This window comes from Symphodus melops, assembly GCF_947650265.1.
Source record: "Symphodus melops genome assembly, chromosome: 14".
In the NCBI taxonomy this organism is placed as follows: Eukaryota; Metazoa; Chordata; class Actinopteri; order Labriformes; family Labridae; genus Symphodus; species Symphodus melops.
In genome coordinates, this window is record NC_136704.1 from 17,104,319 (window position 1) to 17,117,136 (window position 12,818).

General features: G+C 38.2%; 1 protein-coding gene across 2 annotated transcripts in view; it reads left to right on the plus strand.

Moving 5' to 3' along the window:
- The window catches only part of ctdspla (CTD (carboxy-terminal domain, RNA polymerase II, polypeptide A) small phosphatase-like a), a 33,065-nt gene extending 21,549 nt beyond the window's left edge, over nt 1–11,516 (plus strand). For both annotated transcript variants that reach the window (XM_079361156.1, XM_079361157.1), the window contains 5 exons: nt 2,057–2,158; nt 8,007–8,063; nt 9,466–9,558; nt 9,639–9,824; nt 10,370–11,516. In XM_079361156.1, the coding sequence (XP_079217282.1) occupies nt 2,057–2,158; nt 8,007–8,063; nt 9,466–9,558; nt 9,639–9,824; nt 10,370–10,495 (564 nt within the window). In that variant the 3' untranslated portion in view covers nt 10,496–11,516. The remainder of the gene's footprint in view (nt 1–2,056; nt 2,159–8,006; nt 8,064–9,465; nt 9,559–9,638; nt 9,825–10,369) is intronic.
- Nucleotides 11,517–12,818: the final 1,302 nt, after the last annotated feature.

Sequence of the window (12,818 nt, forward strand, 5' to 3'; positions counted from 1 at the left end):
TAACTATTGCTAGTAGAAACCTCGTATTATTTACTTGTATGTCATGTATGTTTGTGCTGACACTCCTATTCATTTGGCTTTTCTGGAATCTATCTGGTGCCTGTGGTTTACTGTAATTTAGAATATTCACACTCACAGCATCCCACATGGCAGCCAAGCTTTAAACTACACCACCCCGCACCTCCCTTCAAAGGCTGGAAGTGCATATCGCGAGGAGGTCTGCCTTTTTTTTCTTTCATTCCTGTGTGAGGACTCAGAGAGGCGGCTTAAATAACTCAAGCTGGCTGGGACAGGATTCATGTGCGTCACTCTTTATTGTTAGGAAGTGTGAGACGCATCATCAGAAAGTAGACCACCGAGAGAGCTCCACAGCAAATACATGACAACAGGCAGGTACGCAAATAACAACCACGCCATTGCTTGGCAGTTATAAGTAGACGCTTGTGTTCATTTACTATGTTAGATACCACAAAGTGTCAAAACTTTACGAGAAAACTGTTCATTTTACATTTAAAGGAAACTAGAAAATGTTTCACCCAACAGAAAAAAGAAATCAAAGTATGATATCAATAAAAATGTAAAATCATTTTTTTGTCATGTTAAATCCTGTTTTTTTTCTTTTTTTTTTCTTTTTTTTTAAATCTTCCCAAATTCAGTGCTCAAAAAAGTCCACATGGTTGGAGGTGTTTTGTATATTTACTGTTGCGAAATGGTCAACTTTGTGATCAATAATAAACTTAAAACAGAACTAAACATAATGTGTATAATTTAAACTTAAAATGTTATTAAGTTTATCACGAGTCTGCTTTGCGTTGCTCTACATCAGCTGTATAATGACCTACGGGCAGTGATGCATAAAATGAATTGGACATTTGCTGCGACCAGTTGGCTCGAGGATACATTCATGTAACATTGCAAAAATGCATCCGTAACTTAGCAGTCCAACAAAGAGATTATTCAGGATAATGGGTTAAAGATTTGTTTAATAAATACTTGAATACTTGTGAATAAGTTTATATTGAACTTGAATTTGTCCTACTCATGATCATTTTGAGCATCAAAAACAAAGTAAAACATGAAATGCAAACTTAAGGCTTACCTTGTTAATTTTATTTTATATACAGCAATGTTGCTTCCTCATTGATGAGCTGGATTCTGACACATCGTCGGAAGAATAGAGGCTGTCATGTGTATTAGTTTGATATTTTATGGCCATTAGAAGTAATGTCATCACATTTACTTCCACAGATGGTTTTAAAGCGTCTGTGTTCATATACGTCAGCTTCCCACTCATCAAGGATAAAAATGAACATGAGTTGAGCTAAATCAGTTTACAATAGCACCCCTTGGCTGTGGTAATCTTAGTGCAGCTTCCTGGAGAAAAGGTCAAGGTCCTTGTCAGTCCGTCTTTCTTTGCTCAACCTGCAAGTGTAAATCACATTCATCACGGCCTGACGTGATGTCATTAAGTGTCCTTGCTCACAGGAAATGCATCAGCATGCAAAGAAAGGGGACCAAACGCACTAAAGCACACATACAGGAGTGCGCGTTCATGTGTGAGTCCCCTACAGTGCACCATCTGCCCTGTGCCTGTCTGTAACCCTAGGCCTCCTTTGAAAGGACATAAGCATTTCCCTTTTTTCCCACTGACCCCAAAGGCAACACAGTTGCAGAGCAACATGAGGTCATACAGGAAATATCAGCAGGGACTCCTGTAGTCAAACCACAAATATAACCACGACAAGACAGTTAAAAATATCAGTTGCACAGATGCTCAAATATCGTGTTAATAACAGAGCAATTAGGAATCCTTCACAATCCTTTCCTTGATTACTCAGCCCCAGGTCAACCTTCAACAGAAGCTAAGTGACATCCTTCTTAATGTCAGTGATGCAGTGAAGTGTCCCTCTGCTGTGTCACCCAGAGTGATCACCTCCACCAATCTTACTTAAGCACTCGTCATACCCCTTAGTGGGAGTGTGTTTGCGTTTTGCTACCAACCTGCGTGTATTGAACATCTGTATAATATTATAAACGGCGTGGTTTGTCTCTGCAGCCTCCAGCCAAGTTCCTCCTGCAAGAGGTCAGTATAGAAGACTACGGCAAGAACTGTGTGGTGATCGACCTGGACGAAACCCTCGTACACAGCTCTTTCAAGGTAGTTCTTCTCTCTCTGCAGCACACGCATGAACATTGAAGTTCACACTGTAATGTATAGACATTGATGTTGTGTCTTTTTTTCCCCACTGTTTCAGTTGCTTTTTGCTGTTTTTCCATTTACTTAGAGGGATAATAGGATTATACCAAAATAAACCCTTGAAATGCTTTACTGGCCGTGAACATACAGTATGTACTATGGCAGAGTGACAAATAGCATGAGAATGAATATCACTGAGCTTTGTCTGCAGCGCTGGAACACATTATGACAGGAAAGAATATCTGTGAGGAGGATGTTGCTCTAATACATCAGTTACAATATGAGAGAGCAAAATGAAGATGTGCTGTAAATGTCATAAAGCAAGTTGCTGGCATGGCTACCATTAGCTTTGTAAATCGTTGATTTCATCAGCAATTCAGGGATTTGTATTTGACCATTTCAGTTGTTTGGCAGGAATCATATCGCTTTAAAAAGAAAGCTGCAGCTCCAAGATGTCAGATTGTAACGAGCTAACAGGTTTAAACCTTTCACCACCAACCCCCACTGTGGGAGTCCACCTACAGAAACAGACAAAATGATTATTTCCATGTGTCAGCCCCTTGCAGTATGTTTAAGGTTTTACACTGAAAAGATCTTTTAAGCCAGTTAAATCTCACACCAACATTTTCATGTCTATTTATGAGATATTAGCCTACATACTGAATTATTTACTCCACTTCTTTGTTTTGCATTCTACTGAGTTAAAGAGCTAAAACATTTTTTTAAAAATGTTGATTTTTTTCCACCTCTGGTATTTCAACAAAATGATTCAAGAGCAATAGACACAAAGTTGCTGCAATCTAACACTGGTGTGATTACTTTTAGTCCACCTGGAGTAAACGTTTTGGTAATAAATAAGTACATACTGTAATTGTCAGTACCAAACACAACATTAGTCCTTTCAATATTTGTTCCGATATGCTGAAGTGACGTGTTGGGAAGACAGAGAAACAGCACTGTCCTCAAAAGAGATGCTAGCTAGCTAAAGCTTTAAGTGTATTAGATTTTCTTGTGTAAAATCCTGTTTGGTAGCTTGTTTTTATGACAACACTGCTTTGTTTGTACACTATGGAGGGTTATTACAGGTCAGAGATATTTCAAGAATACAACATTTTACCTTAGGCAATTTAAGCCATCCAAACTGCACCAAACATTCTCTCTTAACCATCAGACTCTAAAAAAAATGATGCCTTTTAAATATATTTAATGACTGAAAGCTATGAGACCAAAATGAGAAGTTATTTTTTAAGATGGAAAAATCTCAGTTACAATTGTCCAGTAAATACTACAAAGCTGTTTCCCACCATCCTACTGCTGACATACCTGGCACACCTAGTGACCCATTTCAGCATGCTCTGCCTGGGCCCCAGCTGATCTTATTACACCTGTGTGGACTGTATCTGTGTACCTATTGTCCTCAGTGTAAGTGGTGAAAGTCTGAGAGAAGTGCAAGTCAAAATAGCTACAGGGAAAAGCTAAAGATTCTTTTCATGTGTTGCTCTAGTTTTACTCAGAATTGAATGGACTGAAAAAAAACACTGAGTTCATTTTTGTATGATGAGAAATACAATTCTTACACTGCGTTGAAGGAGAAAAATGCACACACACACACACACACACACACACACACACACACACACACACTGTAGTGGACCCACTCATCACTGTCAGCAGTACAGAGCCACACACACTTATACAAGGGTGTGTCCAGTACATTGTACGGTTTCCTTGAAAGACTGAGGACTGGATTTCTCAGAAAACATAGATCTGCTTTAAAAGTTTGGAACTTTTTATTTTCTCCCCTGACAAATCAACAGAAACCCCTCAAAGGAACTCATTTTTTCCCCCTTTTGATGAAACATAGTTGCACAGTCCATCAGAATGCATTCATTTCAGAGATCAGTATGAGGTATGAAACGGCTTCAGGCATTGCAATAAATAAAAATCAGTTGGGAGAGGAAGAGAGGGAAACAGACGTACTGAAAAAGCATTTTCAGTTCTGTTCAGACCTTGGCAGGAAATCTTCTTAGTGTTTTTTTCTTTCTTTTTTTATAAAAAGAGGTCATTGTGGATCAAAGGATGGAGGATTTTAGTTTTTAAATACGAACTTAACCATATGAATTAGACAATTAGTGCAGAAAAAACACAAGAAGTGGCATGGGGACATTATATGTGGAGCACAGATGGACCAATGCTGAAAAAACAAACATTACATAATAAGTCTCACACTATATGTACAATCCTGTATCATACAGATGATGGGGGGTGGGGGGGAGCAAGTTGTCAGTGTTTTTTATAGCAATATAATTTAATTAAAAAGCTATTTATATAAACAATAATACAAGAAATGGAAAGATTATTTATCCAACATTTCTCAAAACCAATGTTAAAGGGAGAAAAAGACGACAACACTTGAATGGCAATAAATATGAGCTAGATACACCAGATTGGGAACAAAAAGATTTTAATTCAATTTAATGATTTGTTTTTTTGCACAATTTTGGGCCTGGCTGACAAACGCATTTTGTAAATATCCATCATAAAATTTCATATATTCAAAATTACTATATTCAAATAGTCATTTTGAAGATACAGAACAGAACTTGTCGTAAGTCCAACCAAAACAAAGAACCATTTTAAAGCACCGGCAAAGGCCACAACATCAGGCCATATCAGAAGCATAGCCTTAAATTTGAACATAAATTGGTTATGTTGGAATTTACCTTACCTGAAAGTTATATAGTAAAACATTATGGACTAAATAAGGGTCATATAATTAAAATGATATGGTACCCACATTATACGTTAAGTGAATGTACAGAAAATGTACTGGTATCCATTTCAATGAAAATATTTACTGGTTTTTGTCTTTGATAGGAAACTGAATACCTTTTTTTGGATAATTGGTAAACAACATAAGACACCATGACGGTTCAAACTTGCATGTTTTTTTTACCAAATTTTGTCAATCAAGTAAGAAAATAATCTGTATATTTATCCAACAATGACAACTGTTTAAGCCTTAGACATCTTTAAATAAGTTGGTCCTCGTATGGTCTTAAAGAAGCTGTTGAAGCTTTTTATACACGTGTGGTCAGTGTTAGGACACAATCAAGGAATATATTTGGGGAGACTTAGCTCGTCTGCAGGTCATTTTAGACAGACTTTGTGTGGACAAAACTGCTGAAATTGTATATTAAAATGTTTGTGTTACAATAAATGTGAATATGATGGTGACAATGGAAGACAACCTGAGCTCTATCATCAATTTAATCTACCTCAGATCATATCACCCCTCTGTCATTTCTCTCTCACATACATTTCTCTCTCCCTCTCCTCAGTTTGATATCGCTCACTGCTTCGGATCCATAACATAGCTGCACCATGAGCAGCTGTTGTGTGTTCACTTTTCAAATGATGATTTCAGTGATTCAGCCGGAAAGCAATAGACAGATGCCAAGTCTGTCTCTGCGTCTCTTCCCCTTCCAATCTGTGCCTTTCTCCTCTTTCTCTTCTCTTTTTAAAAGTTGAGTCAAATGCTGCCTGTTTGTTCTCTCTTGCCTGCCTGTCACTGGTTTGGCTTATTACTGGCACCATTTTTAAATATAAATGATCTAAAAGCGCCTCAAGTTTCTGGGTGTAAACATTTACCAGAGCCGAGTATGTAATAAACCCTGATTCTTGGAGGTTTGCACATCTGTCTTTGATTGTGCACTGACACATTCTTTATCAAACACAGAAACTAAGCATCTGTAGTACAGAAGGTCTATTGTTGTGCCGTCAACACCATAATGGTCATACTTGACAGATTACACAAGTGACAAGTAGAAGGTCAAAGTGTTGTGTCGAATATTCCTGCTGCAAACACCCCCTCTGTTGGATGGAACTGAAACTTACTGCTGCTGTAGGAAGGAAGACAAATAGCATTAAATCCACTCAATCATGGGAAAGTGTTTTTGTGCAAGTGGGAATGAAGATGTTTGGGAAACACTGACAAGTCTGCCCTAAGAAATTGATTATACTCTACTTTAAATTCACATTTATAATTTACTGTAAGCATTAGGTTAAAGACACTAGGGCTGTCACATGATGAAAACATTTTAATGGCACATGTAGTCCCATGTTTGAATTTCCATTGTTTTACATTTTAGAATAAAAATTGCTCAAAAACATTCATCATGTCTTCTTATACTGTAGACGTTTTTTTTGGTTGAAAGGTAAAGAGCAATCTACCCTTAAACCAAATGTCTGAACAAAGAACCTAAAAATGTCTTCAAGAATAGAAATTGTTAGGCTTTTATTGTGAATCTTTGTATAGTCTTAAGCAGTAAGTTCTTGATTTTCTGTTCAAATGATACCCTGCTTTTATTTTGAAATAAAGTAAAGACCTTCTGGTAGAAAGACGGCAACCACATTAACTTATCCAAGAATAAAGAAACTTGTTTTGGATTGTTAACAAAATGAAAACAGCTGAAAGGAAAGATAATAAAGAAATATGTTTGATCTGACAAGGTGGATATTACTTTTGACTTGTCAACTGAGATGTCTCGGAGCTTTTTAATGTGAACTAAGCCTTCCAAAGATGCAGCATTGTTGTTCTCTTCCGATAACTGTGACTACAGTGAGACACTAGGCTTGGCAGCCCTATTTATAACATGAATATATTTTCAAGAATGAATTTACATCAGCAGTACTGCAAACAATGACTGTACCTTTCACAACATTTTATATAATAACCTATTAGCCTGTGTAATTTTGAGTTTCACAATGACTCATTTCTGAGACAACGGGTTAGATGTTGAAGTACACCCTCAATTTTTCAAGTAGCTAGCTATACAGTGTAAGGCTTTAGCATCTACAATAACTTAAGTGCACTCAACACTAAAGCTGATGGACTTTTATGAACCGGTTAATTGTAAAGGGCAAAATAGATAAATCCAAGCTACTATATAAATAAATAATAATGTAAATAAATGAAACATAAATTTAGTTGTAAAAGGAAAAAAAGGTGCACCAGTAGCCAACCGCTAAAGTTGAGGTTTACCTATTGCTAAAGCTGTTTATCGTTTTAGAATAAGTTACAGCTGTGTTTGAAAAATCTATTAAAGGAAAAAGTTGTTGTGGTTTTCAAAGGTTGACTTGGCTCCCTAACGTCTAGCTAGTGCAAGATTGACATTTTTGACCATTACATTTCTTTTGGCTCTCCTTCAAGTGCTTTGAGAAAAGTCAGTGTACTGGGCCCCAGCAGCTCAACACAGATGCCAGAGCAGTGTAAAACATGCTCTATTCTCTCTAAAACAAACTATCCAGACGAGCTATTATAGAACACCTTTCTTTGTGCTTCCTTTAACTCACATAAGCACTTTTCTATCTGTCACCTATTTTTTTTCTTCTCCCCCTTTCCGAAATGACACTGCGATGCCTCCCACCTAATCCTTTTATCCTTGTCTTCCACCCACAACCCTCTGGCATCTATCTCCCTCTACCTCCAGCACCACTCCTCTTCCTAGCTTCTGAAGATGACACAAGTTGCGCTGAGAAAACGGGGGCGCTCCTCCTGATCATGTTCAACGTCAGTCACCTTGTTCAACTCCCCGCTTTTTCCCTGGAGTCTCCCCTCTGAATCTTACTTAACACTGAGATACAGAACACTGGAGCAGAGGGATTCACATTATGCTTAAATACATTCTACTATGCCTGGGGACAGTTTTCCCTTGTTCATTTTTGTGTTGGTATGTGTTTTAGCTGCACCCTTTCCTCATTTGAGTTTATTCTTTTAATTCTTTCTCTGCTTCTTGTATTCCTGCAGCCTATCAGCAATGCAGATTTCATCGTTCCAGTGGAGATTGATGGGACTGTTCATCAGGTACAGCTACAATGAGATGGAAAACTTCCTGGGAAAAAAAAGGCTTAAATTAAACATCATATGTTAATTTGTAGTCTTTCCCTTAGAAGCTGGGTCTCTTTTTTCTCTCTCTCTCTGTTGTGCTTCAGCTGCGTCAACAGCTCATACAATCCTACAGAAACTAATAAGTCGAACTGTTCTGTTCGCTGACTAGAGATGTTGTGCTTACATTTTGTTGTATTTTGATCTTGAAGGTTGATTTTGTCTGTGTCCTGATTGAAGCAGCATCAGCTGTACTATAGCTGTGACCAGGTTCAAGTAATCCAGGATAGGCTTTCTGTATCTGTCTTGGCCTATGCTTGATTACTTGCTCTTGGGGGCAGCAACTGACCCATGCAGAGTCCTGCTGAAGAGGACGAAGACGAGCAGAATGGCATATGTTCACAAAAGTAACCTAAAACTGTCAGACCTTTTCATGTCTACTTAGTTTCACAGTCCCTTATTAGCTTGAACTATTAATACAGGTTTTCAGAATATTCAGGGTCATTCTGAGAGTATGCTGCACATGTTTAGTCGTCATAACAACACAATAAGAAGTTACAACAAACAGACTTGGTATTCGTCACTCCCGAGTCACACTGAAGGTGGGACTCTCAAGGGCTATCAAATGAATGATGTCATGATATGCTCAAGGTTTCTCCAGAGTAAGACATCTGACAAATCATTTTCATTTCACTGCTTCATTATTTACTGATTAGAGAATAGACAGTTGATTAGGGCATAATTCAACCCACTGCTGTTATGTGTTAATTAACCACATCATAGCTGTAAGGTTCTAGCTCAAAGTAACCTTAGCCAGGAAATTGTGGATTGTGAATGTTAATAGTTGTTAAATATGTTTTAGTTTTTTAAGGTTATTTTGTGTTTTTTTTTCCTTTATTGTTGAGAGGGATGTGAGAGTGGGTAGAGTCCAGTCCAGTCAATCCACGTCAAGCACTGTAGCTTCTGTACATGGAAAAGGAAATCTAACCTCAAGACTGTCTGCCACCCTTTATAAGCAAATATCTTATTTTACCTTGAAATATGGCCCTGTGTCCCGCAAGGTTTTTACCATCAACTGCTTTTCATGCTGATCAGTTGGGAAACCTTTCAATGGTTGCGGTGTTTAAGGTTTTCTATTTTTATGAAACTTGTAAACTGGAACACCAAAGTGTTACATTATCGCAGCATTTTAACTTTCCACCTTGAGTGTGATGTCACGGCGAAACTGCTTTGAAGTCAACTTGGTTAGCTTAATTAGCAGTGGTCAAATCCTGTCAATTAATGACAGGCTTCAGACAGCTGTTGACATTTAGACTGATACTTAGAAAATGATAGCTTTTGAAACTCGGCTTAAAGGTGTGTCTTTGTGTCTTCGTTTCAGGTGTATGTGCTGAAGAGGCCCCACGTAGACGAGTTCCTCCAGAAGATGGGGGAGCTCTTTGAATGCGTCCTCTTCACAGCAAGCTTAGCCAAGGTTTGTTCTGCGTCTGAACTCTTAAGACACCACAGCCATACCAACCTTGCTTGGAACACTTTTCATTTGTTTTTGTACAGTATGCTGACCCTGTGGCAGACCTGCTGGACCAGTGGGGGGTGTTCCGCGCCCGGCTCTTCAGGGAATCCTGTGTTTTCCACAGAGGAAACTACGTCAAAGACCTCAGCCGGCTGGGCCGAGAGCTCAGTAAAGTCATCATCATAGACAACTCACCTGCCTCCTACATCTTCCACCCTGAAAATGCTGTAAGTCAACCGTCTGATTGATGGCGGCCGTTCTGAAATTGACTTCAGCTTTCATCATGGAGCACTGACCTCTTCTGATCTTTGTAAATTTGTATGCAAGAAAAAATGGCCCTCAAAGAGATCTGCAAATAAAAGAATGCTACCATGAGTCTTTCCATGTTAACATGGGATTTTTAGATCGCATACAACCCCGACCAAAACTGAGGCAAAGTTGACAAGAAAGAAGTTATTGTTAAAGTTTATGATACAGTCATTATATCATCTAGAAAGATTTTTGTTTGAATCTGAACTGTTAACTTAAAAGCAGCGTTGAGCTGGAGGCAGTGTTCCCAATATTATGACATGTTTCTCTTCTGCAAAAGTTTCTCAGTGGAGTTGCTGCCACTCTTCATGCCTTTGATGTATTTCCAACATTAATTATTTGCACAAATCTCACAGCATCTCCTCACCTATTACGCAACACTTTAGCATCGACTTTCGGCTGTGTTCTCTCTCTGGATTAAAATATCTCTATCTGGCTGTTCTTCTTCTTCTTCCCCCACCAGGTCCCAGTGCAGTCCTGGTTTGACGACTTGACGGACACAGAGCTGCTGGATCTGATACCCATGTTCGAGGGTCTCAGTAAGGAGGACGACGTTTACAGCCTTTTACAGAGCCTGAGGAACAGGTAGCAGACAGCAGCTTGGCTGGTCTTTACTGCAAAGTCGCCCGTCCGTGCTGTACAGAGGCCTCACCTCGCTGCCACGGGCCCTACTGCCTGGCTCCTGGGAGCCCCAGTGTGGCCTCAATCTGAGGACTTCAGGCAATTGTTCTGGTCGTAATGACATCTAGAGACAGCAACTAATCTCTCTTGGACCCTTTGTACAGGACTCCTACTGACAAAAGATTATATTACTGTATGTACATACTATATGTTTCTAAGAGCAAGACAAACATAAAGTAATTTTTCTATTAGAGAGAGGAGGTTTTACTATTCTATCAAGTAATATTTTAGTTACCAAAAATAATCAAATAGACAGAAGGAAACATTTCTTCTTTTTTTGAGAACAAGTGACTTTTTGTTTGTTTTTTTGTGTTGAGCTGTGCTATGCAGGCTGTCGTTTCTCGTCCGACCTTTTGTTCAAACAACTGTGATTTATCTTCTCTTACAGAATGAAGTGCCTTCATTACTGTGCTGATTTCGTTGTGTCAGGTTATGGGGTGTGCATTTTGATGCTGCATATTTACTCAAATTTCCGAAAAGCATATGGACTAATTCCTTGAATTTAATTTGGAAACAAGTCTTTGGTGATTGTGAATTAATCTAGTATAATGACAAAAAATATACAAGTACCCTGTTAGATACGATCACTCTTTGCTTATGAGTTTAGTGACATTGAATTGTTAAACTTACCAAAGATTGTTACAATTCAATGTGATTTAATGCCGGATTGATCCTTTACAGTGGCTGTAAATTGATGACCCTCAAAGATAATGAAACCCCCTGTTTATTAAAAATATAAAAATAAAAATAAACCTTTGTAATGACTTTACTGTCCAACAATAAATGTTAAACTTTTGAAGACAATATCAAGAATAGCTTAGAATAAATGAAATTATATTTATTGGGGAAATGGGGTTGGGTGCATTGTAAAGACTGCTGTTGAAATCGTACTGTACAACATTATTAAAGTTGCAGGTTTGCACACTGTCCCCTTGTAGCATGGTGTGATGAGTTTATTTAACCTTAAAGGATATGAATGTAATATTTTCATTTACATGGGAAGTTGAGCACAAACTAATTAACAAAGCAATATGGATTATTTCACTGCTAAATTGCCTGGAGCCGGTGGAGACTAAAGCTAAAAACAGAGCAAGAATTGGACTTTTAGGCCCTGTGTAGGTTTTCCATGAGGAGACAATCCGCAGCAGAAAGTGGCCACCTGGCGGTAAAGTGCAGCCTCAAGTTCTTTTTCTGAGTATTCTGCCCTTTTTTGTGTGGCTGTTTTCAGAGCTCAAGTTGAAAACCTTTCAACTTTTCAGAAAGGCGCTGTTGACATCAACGGGGCTCTTTTCCAAATGTATAACATTCCCTGTAGTTCTGCCGCCTTGGGATCGTGTCTTGTACTCACATCCTATTTACTCAGTGTCTGATTGGGCAATGAATTATTTTAAATTAAAAAAAAAAAAAAAACATACAGTAAAAAGGTAACAGCAGTGTCGGTCATACAGCGGTCGTTATGAACTGACTGTTGTCATGGAGACAGGATGGGTGTGCAGCGATTTTCTTTTCAGCAAATTTGGACACATCAACTTAAAGGTGACAATATTTAAAGGTGTCGCTGAGGCTACAGGTTGTTTTTGTTGTCTCCTAGAAGCTGGAAAACAAGACACTTGGTTCAACGACAACTGAGAAGCATCTTTAATTTTTTATTTTTTTTTTACATGTGTAAATTGCCATGAATGTAATTCTGAGGTTCAAAGGCCACTTTTGGAAACAGCAGTTATAATGATTTCTTGTGTGAGTGCTTTTCATATCTGTTCTCAAGCTTTCAATCACAATGCATGATCAAGAATGATCATGAGACAAATAGAATTTTTCTAACCTAAAATGGCGGAGAAGACCTTGACGTGCCCTTTAAAAAAATGTTTTTAAGGAATTGTTAGTATTTCAATCATAAACTGTTTTCTTCTTTAGTATTTTCAAGTACGAGGAAAACACTGAAAGCCATTCAGCTGTATCTAAGAAAATTGTCTGTAACTAATATACCCAAAAGAACAGAAATAAAATATATTATCAAGTTCCTATTTTAAAGGACAAAGTACCTTCTTCCACAATGGCTACAGCTCCTTTGTTAATAGAGTTAAATGATCTGCAAGGTGCATTAATTGTATGGACATAAACTGGTTAATGTGCAACCAAGAGACACTAAGCTTCATGTGATATCTTGACATGAACTTTTGGCTTCCGCTTACGTAGCGGCCACTTTAACTGCTGCAGTGGATTAGGCATTA